The sequence below is a fragment of the Coffea arabica genome, chromosome 2e (genome assembly GCF_036785885.1).
Source record: "Coffea arabica cultivar ET-39 chromosome 2e, Coffea Arabica ET-39 HiFi, whole genome shotgun sequence".
NCBI classification, from domain to species: domain Eukaryota; kingdom Viridiplantae; phylum Streptophyta; class Magnoliopsida; order Gentianales; family Rubiaceae; genus Coffea; species Coffea arabica.
In genome coordinates, this window is record NC_092313.1 from 5,282,867 (window position 1) to 5,305,631 (window position 22,765).

Genomic DNA, 22,765 nt, shown 5'->3' on the forward strand with positions numbered 1-22,765 from the left:
TCGCATAATTTTATAACATTATATATAAATTTAAATATAAATAAATAGAGAGACGAATGAAGAGAAATCTAATGAGGAGGATGCTAACCCCATCGTAGCTATGTGGTATATAACGCAAGTGCAATCCTTGACCATCAGATTCCAGCTTTAATGATATACGTGATGATGGTAAAATTTAGTAAATGATGATGCTAGGTTACCCTGTAAAATGCCTCAAGCATTTTACTGTAGCCATTTATGATACTAGTAAATTATATCCTAATTATAACATCAAGAACGGGAAAAGACAGAAAAAGAAACAGCGAATTGATAAGTCTTGCCAGTCGCAACAACGATAATACAGTAAAAGGGAAAGAGCCTGTATGGCTGTCAGAAAAGCGGCAACTGCTTTAACTGACTTAATTAAGTCTTAAAGGTGGTTCAGCATAAAATTAATAATGTCCATATCTACACTTATCATTTCAATGAATTAATATTACCAAAAAAAAAATAAAGAAGAAATACTGCCAATTGAATCCAATCCAAAGAATTTACATAGTTCTACTTGAGTCATAAAATTGATAGTTGAAAAAAGAGCAAATTCACACGCAGGAAAACCAAAAAAGGGCTAACTACGGAGACATCTCACCATGGAGGTATTTTTGCACTAAACAAAAGCTTATTATTCAACACTCACAAGTCACAACATGCTCCATTTGGATTAGCTATTTTTTGGGGTGTTTTTGAAAAATTTTTCTGCAGTAGTATATATGAAAAATTTTTACTATAAAATTTTTTTGAAATATTTAATATATTGTATGGATGAGATTTTTTTGAATTATTGTAGCATTATATTTGAAAAATTTGCCTTTGAAAAAAATGGCCAATCCCTTGCCCAGGGATTGCTTTGAAGCTTTGCTATAATCTGCATGGTAAACGTCGTGGGAGCAATTCCTTTTACGGAGTCTGAAATTGGAAATGCGAAATGTTTTATGTGGGGGATATTTGATGACTGGTGTAGCTTTAACGCATGAACATAAATGCCCTGTATTTGTCATTTTGTACTTGAGAGCTCTAATTCTATGCCCTGGCCCTCTACTTTTCTCTCTCTGTTTTGGCGAGGATGTCCACAGCTTGTTCCTCCAAGTATTGATTGGTTAGGTGCCTTGCATTTGATACGAAAAGAACAGGGATAGATATACCTCAACTCAATGTCGAATAAAGTTGTCAATAGGATACATCTTTTCTTCATTCTGGGAAAACGATGGTACATACCCTAGGCTTCTTCAAGTAAATTTTGCCCCCAAAAAGAGAGAGAAAAAAAATCAGTTCAAGCCATGACCAACAAATTGAAACAAACGGTTTAGAAGTAGAACTAACAGCTGAGTCTCCTTCACATGTAGCCGGTGGACAGTTGGAAACCCGCAAGACCAACACTCACAGATTAGGTATACTAGAATTGACTCGGACACTACACACATCTTGATCAGTAAGTTTAGTCGATTCTTCAACTGCGTGTTTCCTTTTGATGATGTTATTAGCAAATCAAATCATCCATGTGGCTCAAAGATCATAGCTAGCCTAGCAATCACCAGTGGTAGCATTAGCGAAGGGATCGAGAGGTTTGAGTTTGATTGTTACTGTTTTTTAAATGTTGGCATAGGCAGGTAAACCAGACGCAAGTGCTGGACATTTTTTTTAAATATTAACCTGACACGGATGGTGTTAGCTCTTACCACGGCAGTAGAACAACTTCAGCGTCTCAATTACCACTGACGGTTCAACAAACATGCATTGAATACAGATGGATGGGCAATCTTAATTGACGAGCGTGGTGATCTGATGGCCACGCATGTGCCCTCGTACATATAGCCCTATAAAACCATTCCGAATCCCGGGAAATGGCAGGGCAAATGCATAGACAATTTTTGCTAACAGAAGCTCCCTCCAAATCTTGCAAGATGAACGTCCAAATCCTTTCAGAGGAAATAATCAGACCCTCCTCACCAACTCCTCATCATCACCCAAACACCTATAAAGTTTCCCTCCTCGACCAATTTTCTCCATCGTCCTACATGCCATTCATCCTTTTCTACAAGAACAAGAACAACAGTCTAGACCATCAAGATTCTGCTCAAACCCTGTCTCACCTGAAGGAATCTTTCTCTAAAACTCTAGCGATCTACTACCCTCTAGCGGGAAGATTCAGAGACGCTGCCACCATCGAGTGCAATGATGAGGGAGGGTTGTACGTAGAAGCACAGGTAAATTGCACTTTACCCGAGTTTCTCAAGCAGCCTGATGTCCAATTCCTCAATAACTTCCTCCCGTGCAAAGCCAACGGCCTGGAGAAGGACCGAATACCACCTGTTGCTGTCAAAATAACGCAATTCCAATGCGGCGGTCTTGTTGTCGGAGCCTGTTTATTCCACAAAGTTGTAGATGCAGCTGCTTCCGCTGCTTTTCTCAACAGTTGGGCCAGAGTTGCTCGTGGTGAAAAAGTTGTCGAACCAGACTTCTCATCAGCATCAGCCCTTTTCCCTCCCAAGGATCCGTTATCCGATGATTTCGTAAGATACTTCGATAACTTCTTCTTCCAGGGAAAAAAATCCTTCATGAGAAGATATGTTTTCGACGCAACAGCACTAACGACTCTCAGGGCAAACGCTGCCAGCGAAAAGGTCCCAAATCCGTCCCGCGTGGAAGCATTATCTGCCTTCGTGGCCGAACGCTTGACTTGGGCCTCTACATCAGCAAAATCTGAAAATTTCTCGACGCTGATGATTACTCATCCCGTCAACCTCCGACAGAGAATTGAGCCACCTTTGCCTGATAACACTTTCGGGAACATAATCTGGTTGGCCTTTGCCTTCTACGAAATCGACCCTTCCAACACCGAGAAGAAGATCGATCTTGCTGATCTGGTGAAAATATTGAGGGAAGCCTTTGCCGGTTTGAACAAGGACAGTATTGCTGAGCTAGATGCCGATGAGGCATTCAACGCCCTCAATGAGGTGCTGGAAAGCGTGTATACCAATGAAAATATAAAGATCTTCCGGTTCACCAGCGCAAACAACATGGGTCTGTATGACGTTGATTTTGGGTGGGGAACGCCCAGTTGGGTAGCTCATATGGGGGATATGGTTGGCTATAGGTCCAAGCAACAATTCGTGTTCTTGGAAGCTACTACTGGTAAGGGGTTAGAGCTGTGGTTGGCCTCTGATGAGGCTGAACTTTCCATACTGGAAAAAGATCCTGAGTTTCTGGAATATGCGACCCCCAATCCAAGCATTTGCATTGAATAATTTGCGTGAGGGTTTGATTGTCTCTATTGATCGAAAAACAGTTCATGTGTTACTACTGCTCAGAAACAGTAGTTTGTGTATTATTACGTGTTGTATGTAACAGTGGCTGACTACCCGATATAATTTTGTCAAGAGCTAGAATGCAATAAATTTGTATGAAGGGCAGTCGTACGTGCTCGAAAAATTCCAGAATACTATGTTTGTTTTTGTTTTAGCAATATGGGAAAAGGTTATCAAAGTGTTTGGATAGTTTATTATTTGCACAATTTTATTTTTTTTATATTATAAACACATCTTTTAATTACTTTTTTATCTCACATTTATCATATAAAAAATATATTACAGTTTTTTAATAAATTATCTCAAATAATCTCCTATCCAAACGCACTAGACGAATGACACTCGCATCAAACCTTTGATTTATCTTGTGACATAAAAATTGAATTGCATTCGAAACTTCAGATTGAACAACTTGACGAGTTTAAATTCAAGCTCAAAAGCTCATCAAGCTTAATTAATTGAGCTCATGCGACTTTCACACACACACACATATTAATATTTTTAATTATTACATGTCTATTTTATCTCTTATTTACTATTATAAATTCAAGTGGTCTCCATTAAATTTGAATGGACTCAATTTGATCAAACTCGAGCAAAGTAAAACAAAATATGCGGTCTTCTCTCTCTCTCTCTTTCATTTTTTTCTCATTCTTATCCAATCTGTAGAGAAAAATATCCAAAAATGTAAAATAGGGATAAGACTATATAATGCCTACATCAGGCAGCCAAGGGTGATGTTATAGATCGACTATTTAACAACATAGAAAGTTGCTGATGAATAAGAGAGGTACGCTTCTATTGTTTTTCTTGGTCACTTTCAGAAACACTCAAAAAATCAGTAAACAAGATGAGGAGGGACGTACATAGCTTTGCATATTGCAGTTGCAACCTTCGATCTATGTGGGCAATTAATAAATGTAAATCATGATATCGTTGTCGATGGCCTCTTGCAAAGTCTTGTGCGGACGATTACGGAAAGAGAGTAGTACCATAGAATCATAAGAAGATTAAAAAAGCAAATGGTTTCCAGCAAGCAAAGGACACATGGGTCTTTTTCATATTTTGGGAATACTTAAAAAGGCCATTGTTGGAGTTGAAAGCTTTGAAGTATGATGGTTAGATCATCAACATTTGTCGATGACTGACGCTCTTATGACATATCACACCTATAATTTATTGTTATGACATGAAACATGAGCAGGTTCTAATTGACTTCTGGTTGAACTACTTCTAATTGACTGTCCGAATAATAAAATCGAGTGGTAAATACATGATTCGCAAGAATTAACTCCTTGAAGCAAGACTTATCGCGAAATTAGTTGTTAATTACGTCATATTGCTTGCTCAAAGTGGGAGGAGGAAGGAAAATTTTGCCAAGGAAAGATAGATGGCTCGAGAAGATGAAACGGGATCAGAATGGAACAAAGGGTGATGGAGAAAGAAATACTTAACTAAACTGACCTACAAAGAGAAGAAAATGAAGCACATTTAACAGTAGTATTAATGCTTATCAATGAGTGAGCATTAAGTTTTAACAACCACGTTGTTAGCCACACATCTAAAAAGCTAACTTTGCACCATTCTACTCTATATAATTCTTTTACATCATTATGACTGTGAAATACATTGGCCCTATGCTATGTTATTATTTGCCCTATGCTGTGGATCTCTAATAAACAATGGTGTTGATAACAAGTAAGAACCTCCGCAGGTCCTGGCCCACGTGAATGGGCTGGTGGTTGGCGCCTCTTCCTCGGGACCGTCAGGTCCTGTGGTCGAACCTCCGCAGCAACATCGGCTTCTCCGTGCATATAACGTGCTAGGTCTGGTTGGGGCGTCGGGCCGGGCCGAAGTTGAATTAGTCGGGCCGCCTTTACGGACTTGACCCGGACACCCACTCCATCGACAAAAAAAAAAAAAAAGATAACAAGTAAGAACCTATTTGGAACGTGAAATAAAGTATAAATAAGAGGTTTCAGATTTAAACTCTCCTACTTATATTAAAAAAATTATTTTTATGAAAATAATACGAAGTCTACTTTGGCTTTTTGGGGGGGGGGGGGGGAGAGGGTGGGGGGAGTGGTTCCCCCTTTCTTATTCAAGACCTCGAACAAGTGAAATATGGATAAGACTATTTAATACCTACATCAGGATCAGGTAGCCAAGGGTGACGTCAAAGATGGAATATTGGACAACAGTCATTAATGTAGTTGACAAATAAAAGAGACTATTTATTTAACGAGTATGACGTCTAGCTTGGCTCTTTTTCTTGTTCACACTTAGCCGTGAACAAGGAGAGGCCTATATAACAACTCTACTAATGAGCTTGCTAATGTAGGTTATGCTGCAGTAAAGGAAGGTAAATGCGATAATTGTCCATGTCCTCCTGCTAATGCATTCCAGCGAGCAAAGGTTACATAGTACTACATACTAGTTAGAGCTCGTACTTTGCGACTCCTACCTATCACAGATTTAATTCTTGCAAAATATTGGGGATTTTTTTTTTTATTCGGTTAGTTTCAGGACAAAAACTAATTTTATATCAAATAATTTTAGAGTAAATCTTATATATATTAAAATATATACACTATCACGGTTGAATACATGACAAAGAAAAGAAGGAAGGGGGAGGAGAAAGTCAGGAAGGGTAACCATCAAGAAGAAAAAATGTGCTCAACAACCCAAAAGTCATAAATGCAACAGAGATTGCAAATATGAGACACAGATTGGGAGGGCAAGTTGAGACTAATAAATTCTCTTTGGCTTCATGGTTACGAATTGATCGGGAACCAGAATCAACCCCATCAACAAGACAGTGAAGCCCTTTAAGCCAACTCTCCACTACCCTACAAGAAGTAAAACTCCGCAACTGTTACCCAAAATAAAATAAATGTAGATAAGTAATTTTAGCATTTTGGCAAATTCTTTTAAGGTCGGATGTTTAAAGTTTCATCAGATTGGTAGTTCCAATCCTCCAATCTTCAGAAAACACACATACAAAAGGAGAAAAAAAAAAAGGTAAACAAATAGATCTCAAGAAGAAAAGATTATATATTAACCCGATGCTACGTTTGTCCCTAGAAATGACAAACAAGGCTCTATATATCACACATCTGGTTTCTCACTCTTCACTGGGACAAATATATATATATATATATATATATATATATATATAACAATTGAAAAGTATCGAAATATATTATAGTAGATAGAAGAAGTTGGGAGGAGGGGAAGGGCAAATTTGCAGAGAACCTTGAGAACATCTGCAGGCCACTCTCTATTACGTGGTATTGTAGTACATCAGTTTTTTATTTACTTTTTCCCTTCTGTGAGGACGCTTACGGACTGATCGGAGAGGATGGAGGGCTACTCCCCGCCCCAGAACCCCTCTTCTCTTCAAGCCTCCAGAGGAAGGAATGATAACTCATAAGGAGGGATATGAGGTGACTATGTCAAGTGTGAAGCAGTGATTCTTAAAAAAAAAAAAAAAGTGTTAAGTAGTGAGTGGCTGTTTTCAGAGATGAAGGTGGTAGCCCAACTTGGCCAATTAGGTTACGAAACCTGTGAGAAAATCTTGGTGGAAATTGGAGACAACAAAAGTCATCTGCAAAAGTGGAGTTCTCCCATTGGATAATGGATCCACTTGGACATCATAATTTGATAAATATTTTTTTCGGGTCACAGGATATTCTTATGTCGTTAAGACCAGATGAAATATAATGCTGTTAACAATGGGCTCAGATCCAGAATTTGGGCGGTTACAGTTTTGGACTGGATTTTCTGGATAGAGCTCTTATTATGTTCAGCAGATTGTAAGAAAAGTTTTGATTCAAGGAGAGCGTTTAAATGGACAAATGTTGTCGGGAACGTTCAAGGGGACAAATGGTGATAATTTGTCCTTACGTGAGCATTTTGTTCATATGAAATCAACAAATCAACAAACATCAAAGTTGTGTCTGCCATTTCCGGCTTCAAGTAAGAAGTCCCATATGAGTTTGATCACCTTCAAAAGAAACACAAAAAAAGGGCAAAAAAAATAAGGCTGCCAAAAAAAAAAAACACACAATCATAATTTTATAATCCTACAATTAGGTGGTAAAATTATGTGTCTACCTGTGCTCGCAATTAGAAATTGAAACACTGATACAACCTTCAAGTTAGGGTTGTAAACGAATCGAGTCGCTCACAAGTCAATCGCAAGTAGTTTGAGTCAAAGTTTGACTCGATTTTAGTCAACACCGAGTTGAGTCGCTCGTGAATAAGTCGAGTCAAAACTCGACTCAAGTTCGATCAACACTGAACTCAGGTTCGAGCTCAAACTCAAATTCAAAGATACTCAATTCGTTAACTCGCAAGTTGACTCGATTTTATATATATATATATATATATAATTTTTAGTTTTTTATTTTAATAGTGAAATTACATATATATCTCTAGTTTATTATTATATGTTAAAAAAATTACTATTTTATTTATTTATAAAAGATAAATAATTATTTTTTTAAAATTTTTAAAATTCGAGTTCAAATTCGACTCGACTCGAATTTAAGATGAAGCTCTAGAACTCGTCAAACTCAACTCATTTGCACTCATACTCCAAGCTTGTGACGAGTGAGAGTTTCAAGTAAATGGAAAGCTAGCTCAGCAAACCAATTAGAAAGGCTGCCATGATGTTCCACAAAATCGCGGATATTACAGCTGGCCAAGTGGGTACGCTTGGCCTTGACCTCATGAGCAACGGAACCACCATATCCAAACTGAAAAAACCAGACTTGCACAGTTGCATGCATGTGTCTGATATTAGTACATTATTGTTTGTTCCTGCTCCCTAGAGTAAATGTACTGCACTACCAACCCTAAAGAAAACTATATGATAAATGAAGGACATGGCAATGCCACCTGTGACTTTGATTGAATCAATTCAATACCCTGTTTATTCCGCAGGTTCTGATGATCATATCCTGCAAGCATCAATGCAGCCCCTGGTCAAAGTAAAGCCCTCATCTTTGTCTAATTGTCCAATTGCTACGCCTCACTTCTTGTTGTGTGGCCAAGACCCATCTCCGCAATACAAAAGAGTGTACCTTAGCACAAAATCTATGAATGACCGGATTCATTCATTCCTCTTCATGGAAATGTTCAAAGCAAACGTACTAATCTTATGATTACATCCATATTACTGCATTCCAGAAAAAAGAAAGAGCACACAGGACACAACAAGTTCAAGTTGCATAGAGTAGCGTTTTATCTGATCAACTGTGGTAGGGCCAAAAATGGATATAATTTTAGTACAAAGAGCACTTATCAACCCAAAAAAAAAAAAAAAAAGGTACAAAGACCGCCGGGGATCTAGAGTAAACTTTATTGCTTGTTGTGAATCTTTTAGAAGTGGAGAAGAAATGGGGACTGGGTTGATACTATTGAACTCGCCGTGCATGTACTGATGTCACCATGGGCAGGCTAAGTTTATAGTCATGTATCAGCTTCTTCAGCCAAGTACTTAGCTATTGCCCACAGTCAGTAGCCCAAGCAGGATAAACTTTTTATTTAACTTGGCACGAGTAATATTAAAAAAGAAATCAGTTGACATAATCTGGAAAATTGATATGTCAGCAGTTAAGAAAAAAGTCAAAGTGCTCATGAACTAATCAATTCGGTAGAGTAGGAAGGATTTGTTGCCAACTAAATAGATGATTTGGATTATTCATGAATTATGAATTTTCAAAATATTCTTCCTTTACTAGCATGGCCAAACAAACGCCTTCAAAATGGTAAATCCAGTGCTTCATTATATTCTCTCTCTCTGTCTTTTTTTTTAACGTAAAGATACTTAATTTCTTTTGGCTATTGAACGAACATACAGCCCCAAAAAAAAAATAAAAAGAAAAAAAAATACTTAGATGAAGACCCTGAGTGCGTCCGTTTTTGTCTTGTTAGCCAAATTCTGACAAAAAAATGAGTTTACACCCTTAGCCTCAACTAAAGAACTACATAGGAAAATACTTATTATTCTTTCTTTTTGAAGATTATTTGGGCTGGCGGTGACATTAAGAAAAGTGAGCGGGGTTTGTCCCGTTCAATTGTAAGTACTTATTAGCCTCAATTTGCCATAAAAACGTATTCTTTCTGTTCTCAGGACAATCTTTTCCTCGACTATAGTTCAATCATTGTACTATCATTACTATCATTTGCAATCCTTTGACCCCAAAGAAGAAGAGTATATTTTCTGTCCATTTTGATGCTGAATTGTGTTACATATTAAATTGCTGCATTCAATCCATCTAAGAAAATTCAAATAAAGATGTTGCAACACAGAAGATACTACTATATGCTAATAGAATTTAGGGAAAATGGCCAATTTAGTCCCAAAACTTTTTATTTCTGTCGATTTAGTCCTTATATATTATTTGTAGCCAATTTAATCCTTAAACTTATATTTCGATTCCAATTAAGGAATTCAACGGCGGAGCCACCGCACCGTTTCCTTCAAGTTCTTAATTGAGCAACCCAAAAGGGGTATTTTTGGAATTTTAATGATGGGGCGGTAACAAAAATTAAAAAGAAGTGACATTAAACAAGAATTATACACAAAATGTTGATTACTAAAACAGTAGTAATTCTTCTCTTCCTCCTCATCGTCCCCTTCAACAATGATGCTGCCACCTCCAATTCCTCCGCTAAGCAGCAGACTCTGCCAAACACAGTCGGACTCCTAGTTCAACCCAAAGCTTGCCCCTAAGTCCCTCTCCGCCTCCAAGAAATTTGAGGGCTCCTCCGACTTGGTCGACCTTCGCTACAACATGGGCCTCGTCCTCTCCTCCCCGATCAACATCTACCTCATCTGAAGGCTGGTGGGCCGCCTCCCACCAGCTGCTCATCAAGGACTTCCTCCTCTCCATCTCCACCTCCGATCGCCGCGCCGCTCCTTCCCCCTCCGTCTCCCAGTGGTGGCACACCGTCTCCTTCTACACCGACCAGACTAGCGCTAACATCTCCAGCTCCGTTCTCGTCGTTGGGGAGTACTCCGACCCCCGCTGCTCCTAGGGCACCCACCTCACCCGCCTCTCCATGCAGCAAGTCATCGCCACAGCGGTCCGATCGAAGCGCTTCCCCGTCGACCACAAGAACGGCATCTACCTCATCCTTACCTCCGGGGGTGTCACTGTCCAAGATTTTTGCCGGGCTGTTTGCGGCTTCCACTACTTCACCTTCCCGTCCGTGGTGGGCTACACACTACCGTACACCTGGGTGGGCAACTCCGAGAAGCAGTGCCCGGAGGCGCGGACCAGGAGCACTGGCCCTTCCGAATGCGAATGATAAGCATGATCGGGCACGAGCTGGCGGAGCTGGCATCGAACCAACTGGTACGCAGAGGAGGACCCTATGGCGCCAACGGAGATCGGGGGCCTGTGCGAGGGGAGACAAATATTTCACGGAACCCATGAAAGGGCATTCTCCGATATTGGGGATTTTGGAATTAATGGTTGTTCTGTTCAAAGCCTTTCTTGTTCTTCCCCTTGCGTTCCTTGGTACCTTTGCCAGGACACCCATCAGCCAAGTCCAAAAGGATGGCTTCTCCCTTGGCATAAGAAATCCCTTCGGCAGCATTCAATTTGGTTTTGGAGGCCAAGATGGCAGTAACTTTGATGGCTTCCAGCAACCTCCTGATGGCACCCAGCAGCCCTCCGGCAAGGAACCCGAATTCCGTACAAATTTCCGAGGTCATTGGGAGATTCATTCTGAAAATGCTGGAGTTTCAGCCATACAGTTCCAGTTGCTGCCTAACAACAAAGCCGTGTGGTTTGACACCACCAACCTTTGCCTTTGCGGATTTCAGTTTGACCCTCCATATTGTCACCCTCCTATCCAAATTCAAAAGTGGATGGAAAGAGGAGGATAAGAGGAGGAGGTGGGTGGTTGGTGGCGGAGGTTGGCAGTGGAGAGAAGATAATTTAAAGTTCCCAAAATGCCCTTGTTTGATGTTAAATTAGGGGCCAAATTGCTTTTAGACGGCGGCGCCGCCGTAGAAGGCTTTAATTGGACTCGAAAATTAAGTTTATGTATCAAATTGGCCAGAAATAAAAGTTAGGGACTAAATCGACAGAAATAAAAAGTTTAGGGACGAAAATGGCCATTTTCCCTAGAATTTATCTGTGCGTTTGTGAATGAACAGTGCGTCTGACGGACCAAACAGTTTATCAATAAATTTCCTTTCTTCTTCTGGCTGGAGGGGCAAATCATCTGTTAATGAAATTTAAATCGAGTAGTTCTAATGCGACATTAAAGAGAAGTTCACTATTATGCTCCTCGTACAAATGGCAAGCTTATACTAGCTTTTACAATTGACAAAGGTAAAAGTATTCAAGCCAGACGAGCCAAAACTCCAACAAGGGGAGCGTTGTTGGCCGTTGCAACCTCAGCTTGATAATAGTTGCTTCTTTTGTCAGTGTACTGGTCATTTTGGTCTGGTCCTCCAACTATTGCACCATCCAGGACATTAGGATTTGGTGCATTCTTGTTGAACCAATCAGAAAAACCCTGCTGGCAAGATACAGGAGTTTTGTCTTCCTTAATTGACACAATTGATGCTCCTCTGTGGTGTACCTGCTGCGGGTAATTTGGTCCAAATCCGACCATGTAACTAAACCCCTTCGAATTTGAACCAAGTATGTAATTCACCTGCACAATAAATTCGGCCGGAACAACTTTAAGTTGAAATGATAATTCAAAAAGGGCACTTGAATTTTTCGTAATATTTGTAGTAATTTTCCACGACTGTATAATGATACGATCTTGTTACATCTTACCTGTGATTGGACAAATGTGATTAGCTCATCTCGAGTAACAGAAGCTGCTGGGCACTGAAGCGTAGTTTGGGCCCTGGCAAGGGTGTCTGCATAGGTTGAAATGGTGAAAGCTGCAGTGGTTACGTATTGGAGATTATTCCAAAAATCAAACCAAAGAAGCCCTTCGCTGGTCTTCTGAACATTGCTGCTTCCTTTTTGGATGCAGTTGCAGATAAATTGCTCAGCGCTGTTCTTGTACTGACCAAGGTTCCCGTATCCTGAAAATCTACCCTCCAGCAAACCCTGTTATAGTTGCATAAGAACAGAAAAAAGTATCTTTATTTAGGCGCGTTTAATTCTCGTTTTCATCGCATACCATATAATGATTGAGAGAATAATAATGCAGCACGCTTCATGCTGTGGAAACCGCAAAGCGTTTCGACGTGAGAGCAGTCTAATTAGAGAGAATCGTATTCGACTTACCTTTGCAACGAGGACTTGAGATCCGACATATTTGTCATCCCAAGAGAACATGGATCTGGTTCCACCTGAACTTGCAGCTTGATTCAGGTACTCGGCGTAGGTTTTGCCTTCAGTAGCTCGCTCTAGCCAGGCTGCAGCCCACAATAGTTCATCCTGCATGCGTGCCCAACAAAATTAAAGAAGAGGTCCTTGGGAGTTTAATTTATATTACCAACTACATAGGAGTACTGCATTATTTCATCTTAGGAATGTGCTGTGCTGTGCCAAATAAGAGTGTGACTGCTTAATTGGATTCCACCTCAAAGCCGCTGCTGCTATAAAGCTGCCGGAGGTCTGGGATGCTGTCTGAAAACTTGCCTGGGAATTTCGTGGCGAAATCGAACAACTGCAAATCGTTGTGAAATTTGTTAACGATCCTCAGTTTTAAAGTGTTCTTATTTAGTTAGCGGAGGCTGTCCAAAATATTGACCCTCCTCATTACGCGGCTACATAAGACGTGCTAATCTTGGGATGCAACAGATGGATAAAGAATAGAAAAAGGGACAGAATTAATTGTTTCTATGTCAAAAAGTATCTTGTCAGACATTAAAATGGCCTTCTCAATTAAGTGGACATGTTTGGCCTAACCCCTTTAATTTAAGTGCGCGCTATCGGAGCAGTGATTAATTAGCATGCACCTCAGCGTGATACTTATCATCAAGGCAAACTGTGCCCAAGAAATTACATTTGGGATTTCAAGTTAAACTCGTACTCATTTAATCACCCTGCTGTATGAATTAAGAATTAGTAATTAGGGATAGAACGCGGGAAAGACGAATAAAAAGGTAATTATATATGCACCAATGAAAATGAACCCCTCTTCAAACAGTTGTCTGTAGATTATGGATTATTGACATGCATGCAGACAGAAATGGAAGAGTGTCTATTGTTTTGCCTGTTTTGCGTGAGAAATGAGTTGGGAAGAATAAGCAGGATCCGATCCACGAAAAGCTATTGCCGCGGCAGCCAAAGCAGCGGCTGTCTCTCCAGCCAGGTCGGCTCCCGGGTGCTGTTCATCGAACCTGTAGGCAGTTCTAAGCGTCGTCATGTCCTCCGGCCTTTCCCAGCATGAATGATCTGAACGACCGTCTCCCACTTGACCGTAGAGCACATAAGGCTCTGGATGCGCTTTCATCAAGTAATCGGTTCCCCACTTGATTGCTTCCAATGCGTTCGATAGCTCTCCCTTGGCTACCAGTTGGGACTCAAACTCCACCGAGCTCCAAGAAAGCATCGTCACCGTAAATGCCATTGGGAATCCGATTTTGATGTTATCCCCGGCATCATAGTATCCGCCCACTAAATCCACCTGTTTATATATATATATGTATATATTTATCATCATGAATCATTGTACTATATATACATATATTTTTTTTAATGTAGAAAGCCTGATTTCTAAGTTACTGAGCCTACAGAGACACACGCATATATATATATATATATATATATATATATATATATATATATATACGTAATTTGCCTGTTTATAATGTAAAAAATGAGAGGAACAAAAAAAGGAAAAAGAAATTCAAAATTCCTAGTGCTAAAATGAGCTTTTGAACGAAATCTGTAAGGAGGGATGGTGCATTACTCCAACATCGTTGCCATCACGAAGGGCTGAATCGCCTCTCCACTGGGCACGCTGGTTTGGGGGCAATTTCCCGGACCTCTGGGCTTCGAAGTACAACAAAGATTTCCTAAGTGCTAATCCGTAGTCGATTGAAACAACATTGTTCGCAAAAACTAGTAGAAGATATAAGATGGAAGCAAAGAGGGTCACTGAAGACATAATTGCGGGAGAATGTGAACTAGGTAGATATATGGTGAGAATTCCTAGCTTCTCTCCCTTTTTTTTTTTTTTTTTTTTTTAAATCTTTCCAATCGAGCTCTTTTGGAGGCAATGGCGTTTGGTTGCTCTATTTATAACGTTGGAACTGGCTTGGACTTAGAGATTATCCATTCCAGTAGTTATACACACTAGTAGTAAATAGCAATATCCTCTCTAACATCTCTGCAGTGTATCGAATATTTATGAGCAATAAAGTTGGATGATATGAATAAGCTAAGTATTTAAGAAAATGGGTAGTCATTAAAAAAAAAATGAAACGAGCTTACCATATATAATCGAAACTGAATCCACTAATTCATTTGGGGGAAAATGACATGTTTCATCCCTTACATTTCACAAAAAATATTCTTTTCGTCCATCACTTTTAAAATGAAACAATTTCGTTCCTGACATTTAAAAATTAAAGCTATTACATCCTTGAACCCAATTTTCAATCTGAATCAAACCACCTATCAACCTGATTACAAATTTTGGAGGTATAATTGGTAGATCATTTGGTTAACTCAACTTGAATATTACTCAACTTGAATTCCTACATTGTCATTGTATACACTGATAGTTTTATGTACCTACCATATCGTTTCAATTTAAATTTAAACACCAAATTTTGTATTTATGATACACATTTAGATTCGCAAGCGAATATACTAACGGTGCATGAAAAGATTTACCCAAAAGAAAAACCCGACTATTCCAAAACAAATAATGGCATTTATGTTATAATATTTATTTTTTTGGTTTGATAAATGTCATGTGAATATGATGAAATTGACCGAGTGACCTATCAATTCTATCTCCGAAATTTATTATTGGATTATTGGATGGTTTGATTCAGATTGAAAATTAGGTTCAGGGATGTAATAGTTTTAATTTTTAAATGTCAGGGATGAAATTGCTTCATTTTAAAAGTGAGGGACGAAAAGAATATTTTTGTGAAATGTGAGGGATGAAACATGTCATTTTCCCTTCATTTGGTCACCAGTATATATGACACTTACAATTATCCTGATTGTCAGTTAATTTATGGTTTCTTTTCCGTTGCTTAATCTTTAGTCTTTATATCCGTAATCTCGAAAAATTATACTCCTATTGATCATAGAGGTCTGTAGTCCTTTTCCCTCATTTCCAAATTCGATCAACACTATTCGAATCACAGCTATAATTATACTCTCTTTTGTTGTCTATTCAATAAGACATATGCTTGCTTAGAAACCTTGCCACAGTTATAATTAAAAGCTGACAAAGCACAGTAGAAATTTTAATGGGTCATCGTTCATCTCGAATAGCCAGGCAAGTCTAATTGGAGGGTGGAAAAAGAAATCAGCTGTCCCAGCCAAAGCAAATCTGAAAATGTAATTCAAGTCTCCATATACACAAGCACATGGATTGTTACTTGGGAGTTTTGATTTTTCACGACTGATTTCCTTTGCCGAATTTTACATACCGGATTATAATTAGTTTGACTCGTCTCAATCACGAACAACTGATAGTTGGTCCAAATTCGTAGTATTAGAGGGCCTAAATGAGTTATTTTACACACCATTGACTAGCCTGCTGTCAATCCTGAACGACAGACAAATCGTCGATCCAAGTTCTTAGTATCAGAGGATTCAATGATTTTGTTTTAGGCTTGAGGATGACAAACGGAAAGAAATTTCATCAAAGCAGCAACCTTAATCTGAGAAGTTTCACAGCCGCAGGCATAAGCTGAAGTTTCATTTGCATTACAGCTTTAACCAAACAACTCACATGATCCGCCGACCTACGTACCGGGTGGGTTAATAGAAACAATAATATTGCGTTAATAAATTCAGAAATAATGCATGGGAACGCAATCATTGATGCAAAATCCATCAGTTAGGTAACACAATTCTCGCACACTTTCCTAATGGAAGGTATTTTTATTCACATTCACATAATTAAACCAAAATCTTTGAGAGCTGAAGTTTCCTTTTATTAGAGTAGTTTTTATCCTCATAAAATTATACAATTTAGTATATGTTAGGATATTGAGTACTTATTTGGTGGTTAGAAAACTTATGAGAAATTACATTTTGTAAAGACAATTATGCCTAGAACTCTATGCTAGTTTCAATGTTAAATAACGAACTTTTTTTTGTTCCACATAGGTTTATAAGTGTCAAACATTGATCTTTTCCTTTCTTATCTTTAATTTTTTCTGTTCAAACGCAACTAAATGATTTATCAAAAGTTGACATTTTGAATATCATCAATTAACTTTAACATTCTCTAATACATGACTCAAATGATTGCTAAAACTTCAAGCAATTTAAACTGTTAAAGAACGTCTTAAAAAAACTCGACCAGTACTCTGATGACTGAAATGATTGTATCATTTTCAAGAACTAAACATTTAAAGCACGTCTCTTTATTTTGTAAAAAGCCAATTTAGATAATGTTTTTTCTAATTTTCGTGCTTACAGAAAACGAAGGCAGCCCTCAATATGCAGCCCTTTTCAGTTTTTCAGTACCAATTTTCTTCTTTTCAAGGCGTAGGTTGTGAACTTCAGCTAAACCCACCCAAACTTGACATTTGTAAGTTTCTATCCCGAATTTTTTTTATCCTGATTTCTTCCCACAATCTCAAATAATGATGCCCCATCTCAATCTGTTCCATGGGGGTCTAAGGACCTTTGCAACTTCCGCACAGATAATTTCACCGGGTGATAAAATTCAGAAGAATTGCAGGCTATACTAGAATACATGGGAAATTAATTTGGAGATTGTTTTTCTTGTCTGATATCTTTAGTAGGATCTAGATTTTGATTTACTTTATTATCATTAAAACGCGATTGTACGTCTAATATCAATGACCACCAATAGACCCAAAGAGTTTGTTTTAAATGAGTGTACTAATTTTATAGTCAATCCACAAACTCATTAGAGAAGGAAATCCAAGAAGAGGCACATCGCTTCTATTTTGATACGATGAAAAATCACCGAAAGTAGTGACTAAACCCAATTACTCATTTTGAAAAGAAAAAAAAAATCACATGACAAAGAAACACTATTTTATTAATCGACTTAAAATGAAATCCAAATTATACTAGACAAATAAGTGGTAAAGACCACTCAATAAATGAAACTGCCTAACTATGGGAGGAGGATTGAATGGGAGGATAATGAAGCAAGTTTAAGGACTGGCTATCTTAAAGGACGAAGTAAGTTTGTACAGCCGCATATGAAGCAAAACCTTAATTAGCAATTAAAGCGATAAATAAACAACTCAAATAATGCGCGGAACTTCTTGTTGCATGGCTTGCTTAAGAAAATAAGACATCATTGAGTTAATAATGATTGAATGAGAATTACAGAACTAACGTAAATCAGTTCCCATGGTCAACCTCATGAATTAAATTTAGTTATTCAAGTTCAAATAACTAAGATATATGCCATATATATGTTACCATAAGCCCTAAGGTGAAATACCCTTTTACGTGCAAGGTTGGATTCGACGGTTTTTATATACCAATTATTTAATTTAGCAATTCATAAATGCTTTTTTTTTCACATATAATACTATATTGAATTGATTAAATTATGAATTTTACTAGCTCAGTTTGCTGTTAAGCTGGTGCATAATATCGAATGGGAACATGATTTCCCAATATGGCTGATAGATTTAGTGAAGAAGGAAATGAGGGTAGTATCCCCTTTTTGTAATTAATCCTTGTACTATCAAGTGTTAATATTTATAAATTTGTTATCGTTTGTTGAAAAAAAAGTATATATATACTACAATTATTACCCCCTTCATTTATATACATTCTCTATTTAATTTTATCTATTCTCCCTTGTATTTATTTACTTTTTAATTAATTTTATATTTTTAAAATATAACACCTAATATATATATCAACGAGTATATTAATTCGATGCTTTGGCTGTACAAAGTTTTCATTCATGCCGACATCTTGTTGGTAGCCGAGCACAAGGACCTGAAATCAGCATTCAAATTTACTGGTTAATCGTAATCTTCTGTAAGCCATTAGGCCTATTACCTCCTACGATTTTCTAATTCTGTGTTGATAATCAGTTGGTCAACGCATTCCTGTTAATTTTTGAATGTTTGGGGATAACTGTTTCTTTTTTTTTTTTAAGGTTAAAATAAATGATAGTTCACCTGGCTTTTTTTTTATTTATTCACCGCTAACTTTTCTGGATTTTAATTGATAGCTAACTTAATTTCCGTAGCCAATAAATAAATAAAATGACATAAAGTATTTATCCTCAAAATGAAGAGCTCAACACGAAACCGGAAAAAAAAAATGGAATTGGAAATTCACTTAACTTGTCAATAGCAATGATTTGTCTTAATTCCTCAACCAAAAAAAAAAAGACTTTTTCTTCATTAAAACATCAATATAAAGACACCTTGCAAAATATAAATACATAAAAACGTTCGCAACAAATTGTTTCGTGAAATTCGTAACAAATATAGTTGACCAGCCAGCGTCCTGGCTTGCGTATAACTTATTACATATATATGTCTTGCACTCTTGCTTCATACTAAAGTCTAGTAGCAATTTGCTACTGATCAGTGCCTAACTGCGGAATAGAAAGTTAAACAAAGTGTTAAGAAAGTGAGAAGTCTTAGCTGGGTCCTTTCTAACTTGTTCACTTTTTGATTTAATCTCATTCTATGGGAACGAGATTTCATAGGATTTAGTTTTCCAAACGAGTCATATCATAACCAAACTAAACTAAACCCAACTTGACTCAAATATTAAGGCATGGATAGAAAACTACATCTGGAGATACTTACAATCTACGCGTGTTTATTGTTCATAAAAACTAAACCAATATACATTTCAAGGCATCTTCAAGAAACATTAGCCATGATCGACTTTGTCTAATCGGCCGGGCTAGATCTCGTCCACTTCGGCGAACTGCCCACCTTACTCGCATGCATGGCAAAGATGGAATAATAAACAAAGATACTAAAAAATAAACAGCACTAGCAACCGGAAAACTGAGGAGGGCTAGAGGGTATCTGAGGTTGATCCCGGCCATGAGAAAAATAAAAATTGGCCGGTTGCACAAAAATTGTCAAGAGCGAGAAATAATTTTCGCATACACAAACTCGTTCCAGGTATCAGGCACTCCCGGAAGGCACCAGTGAATACAATCAGCATAAGTGGCGGGGTCGGCCTGTTGCTCCGGGGTCAGCATCTTGCCCTGCCGGATGGTGTGGACAGAGGTGTGGGCATCTTTGCGGTATTCCGAGAGTTTGGTAATGTTGATGAAGTTGACAGGGACTTTCATGGAACGAGTCACATTTGCTGCAATCACAAACAGTCTGCGGTCGGTGCCAACGTTGAGTGGCATAGACGTGTTCAGCAATGGCCTCGTCTCCTTTGCACATTTGATTCCGTCCGGATTGTCCCAATCCAAACTCCTGTACAAATTAATAGATATATATATTGCGTTACTTCCAACTTCCATGCACGTTCAACAGGAAACAATAACTAATGCAATGGAGCATAATCTTTTGGATAGACTTCTAGCTGGAAGATAATATTTAAGCTAACAAATTAATTTCTCGTTGTTTTAGCAAAGTACAAATTATATAGAAAGAGATGGGATTTTATGGAAATAAATAAAGAACTGATCTGAGAATGTGTAATCGGAGTTTAGATTATTGGATTAGTGGTGGTTAATTTAGGATGGCAATCATGGCTGTAATGGTTTTTTTTTTTCCCCACTCAGATTTAATACTAGTTGATGCACTAACCGAATCCGCTAAAAGTTGTATAAAAGTTTGAATGAAAACTAGAAGGGGAAGGTTAAAAAAATCTCAAATGCCATCATAATCCCTCGAGTGGAGTTGACTTTCAATTCAAGCGAAGAAAAGAGAGACACGGAACTGAGAGAATTACTAACTTGATATGAAGAGGGGACATGCTCATAAAGAACACTTTGGTGCGATTGGGATCAATGTTTTTGTTGACCCACTTGGACCACGTCTTCAGAACTCTACCATAGGCTACAGGCCTCTCTATCTCATCATATTCTGTTGCTCCTTCATCAAATGATCCTCGTCTGCTCGATCAATCACCCAGAAATTTGGGGGAAAAATGAAAAAAAAAAAAAAATTAACCAATTAATAATGATTTATTTAATTGATTCAGTCTTTCACACGAGTTGAAGAGAACGCCTAATTAATTAAGCTGTACTTACAGAACTTTCATGGAGAAAGTGTTCATCCACCAAATGTACGTATTGAAGATGAGGTAGTCCACCTTCTTCCAGTTCTTGCCATGCTTCTTAATTGATTCAGGCATGATGATACGATTCAAGATGCTATGCATATTTGGATCATCAGAATTCGACTCCACCAAGAACGGGGCCCAGTAAAATTCCACTGTGGCATTGTAATCCTACAGAATTAACCCCAAAAAAAAAATGCAACTAAGAATTCTAGACCTACAACCACGAAAAAAAAGGTATTAAGCTGCAATCATTTAGGAGTTAAGTCATTATCCACCAAATCCATGAATCTTAGACGTGGGTCTATCGTTGTTAATGAAGACCACCCACCCCACCAACATTAGGTGAACTATTGCTCACACGACAACTCCATATCCAGGCTGTTTGGTGCTTGTGACTCAAGCATTAATATTGCACCCATGCATTACAAAAGTCGGCCATATTCTTCACCTTTGTTTTATTAAGAAGAAGTCAATTTTAGTATACCCAGCGCGATATATTCATGGTTAGAAAATTAATGATATATATATATATATATATATATATATATATTTTCAACTTAGTAACTGCACCATGGAGTCCTCCCCTTCCTCGAAAGCACAGGACAAAACATAAAATCCATGTGTGGACAAAATGATAGTCAGGTAGGAACATTGATAGTAATATTAATTATCGTTAAATCAGTTAGTGCTCATCAGAGGGAAATTAAAGAAGACCTCGATTCTAAAAATAGATAAAGAGCCCGTTTTGTTCAAGCTCTTTCTGCCCGGAGGAACGACTGATTGCACTAGACAAACCATTGATTCCCACTGGTTTCGGTTCAATGAATCGCCCACGAACATAAGCCTCTTGTTCCTCAACTTCTGTAGGAGTAACCTTGCTTTAAACCTTAAACATTAAAACGATGTTAAACAAGTCCTGATTAGAGTAGGAAATGCAAAATGCTGTCTTGAGACTGGGACTTTTATTCTTACTTGGGCAAAGAACAATCTCGAGGCTGCCACCGCCAATTCTGGAACAAAGAATCATGCCTTCCATTCCTGAGACAAGTGACCTGGGCCGTAAGGAATTCACATTCAGGTTCTTTATATATTGGATGGGTGGTGTTATCAAGTAACCATTGTCCGGTGAATAAGTCGCAGTCTTCAGGCGGCAATTGAATCTCATCATCATCATCAGCATCATCATCATTAGCATTACCACCATTATCCTCCTCCTCCTCCTCAACTGGCAACTCTATCTTCTTCTGCCCCACTTGCTCTATTGCGATACTATTTTGTTGTTGCGCATTATCATCATCTTCCGTCGAGCTCTCGACTTCTTTCTCAACTATCGTTCTTGAACTTTTCACTATTGGGATTTCCACATTCTTCAGCTCATCCGCATTGCTGTTGCCGTTGTTAATTTCTTGATCGGGTTTCGGCCGAGAAAAAGGGAATTCGGCAATGGACTTCACATCTTCGTTGTACATGAAGCATCCAAACAGGAAGACAGAGAAAACCACAACAAAGATGGAGAAGTTGTTGTTCTTCCGGCCACCGTGCTTCATGGTAAATGCTTCGGAGGAGAAGAGTGGTGTTTTCCGTGGCATGAGAAGGAGAAAAGCCCAGATGATTGCTCCTGCAAAGAGCCGAAATAGTTGGAGATATAGAGAAAGAAGAAGAAGGGATCTTGTATAAGGAGTAGGATATTAGCATTGATCTCACTAAGTAGTTTAACCTAAGGAACAGATTAAATTGTTTAATACAGGATTTGGTGAAATGGGGTTTTCTTGAATAAACTGCCGTTGTTTGGGGAGCTGGAGGGTTGTCTTTCTCACATATATTTGGCTTTGCTATCTTTTTTCTAACTACTTTGCTGCAAGTGGCATCGGCTCTCTTGCCTTAGCTTAGCAGACGACCACGAGGGAGACAAAGAGAGGGAAAGAGTAATTGAAAAGCCTTCCCTACGTCGGACCCTCAGCTTTCTACTCCATCTAGATTCCAGCCCAGTAGGGTCCTAATTTTCAATGTTGTGATTAATTAGAT

At 38.3% G+C, this 22,765-nt stretch overlaps 3 protein-coding genes and 1 pseudogene across 3 annotated transcripts; 2 read left to right on the top strand and 2 right to left on the bottom strand.

Annotated features, from left to right (window-relative positions):
- The first annotated feature begins 1,820 nt into the window (after window positions 1–1,820).
- Window positions 1,821–3,550, top strand: LOC140036548 (epi-neemfruitin B synthase L1AT-like). Its single transcript, XM_072078387.1, has one exon. It carries the CDS (start codon window positions 1,881–1,883, stop codon window positions 3,282–3,284), a length of 1,404 nt encoding a protein of 467 aa, XP_071934488.1. The 5' UTR covers window positions 1,821–1,880; the 3' UTR covers window positions 3,285–3,550.
- Window positions 3,551–8,233: 4,683 nt separating this feature from the next.
- LOC113700658 (protein EXORDIUM-like 5) lies at window positions 8,234–11,247 on the top strand (annotated as a pseudogene).
- Window positions 11,248–11,620: 373 nt separating this feature from the next.
- Window positions 11,621–14,497, bottom strand: LOC113733448 (endoglucanase 14-like). The gene is made up of 6 exons (XM_072078388.1): window positions 14,250–14,497; window positions 13,551–13,964; window positions 12,915–13,001; window positions 12,617–12,769; window positions 12,155–12,436; window positions 11,621–12,026 (listed from the first exon to the last, which is right to left on the bottom strand). Exons 1-6 carry the CDS (start codon window positions 14,445–14,447, stop codon window positions 11,709–11,711), a joined length of 1,452 nt encoding a protein of 483 aa, XP_071934489.1. The 5' UTR covers window positions 14,448–14,497; the 3' UTR covers window positions 11,621–11,708.
- Window positions 14,498–19,286: 4,789 nt separating this feature from the next.
- Window positions 19,287–22,510, bottom strand: LOC113730338 (xylan O-acetyltransferase 1-like). The gene is made up of 5 exons (XM_027254969.2): window positions 21,713–22,510; window positions 21,455–21,626; window positions 20,709–20,908; window positions 20,412–20,570; window positions 19,287–19,926 (listed from the first exon to the last, which is right to left on the bottom strand). Exons 1-5 carry the CDS (start codon window positions 22,327–22,329, stop codon window positions 19,578–19,580), a joined length of 1,497 nt encoding a protein of 498 aa, XP_027110770.2. The 5' UTR covers window positions 22,330–22,510; the 3' UTR covers window positions 19,287–19,577.
- Between the last annotated feature and the right edge of the window lie 255 nt (window positions 22,511–22,765).

Coding starts and splice junctions, on each gene's coding strand:
- LOC113733448 (XM_072078388.1), bottom strand. CDS start 14,447: ATGTCTTCAGTGACCCTCTTTGCTTCCATCTTATATCTTCTACTAGTT. Junction 13,965..14,249: donor GTGATGGCAACGATGTTGGA/GTAATGCACCAT, acceptor ATATATAAACAG/GTGGATTTAGTGGGCGGATA. Junction 13,002..13,550: donor TCATTTCTCACGCAAAACAG/GCAAAACAATAG, acceptor AACGATTTGCAG/TTGTTCGATTTCGCCACGAA.
- LOC113730338 (XM_027254969.2), bottom strand. CDS start 22,329: ATGCCACGGAAAACACCACTCTTCTCCTCCGAAGCATTTACCATGAAG. Junction 21,627..21,712: donor CGAGATTGTTCTTTGCCCAA/GTAAGAATAAAA, acceptor TTAATGTTTAAG/GTTTAAAGCAAGGTTACTCC. Junction 19,927..20,411: donor ATGTCCCCTCTTCATATCAA/GTTAGTAATTCT, acceptor TAATTTGTACAG/GAGTTTGGATTGGGACAATC.
- LOC140036548 (XM_072078387.1), top strand. CDS start 1,881: ATGGCAGGGCAAATGCATAGACAATTTTTGCTAACAGAAGCTCCCTCC.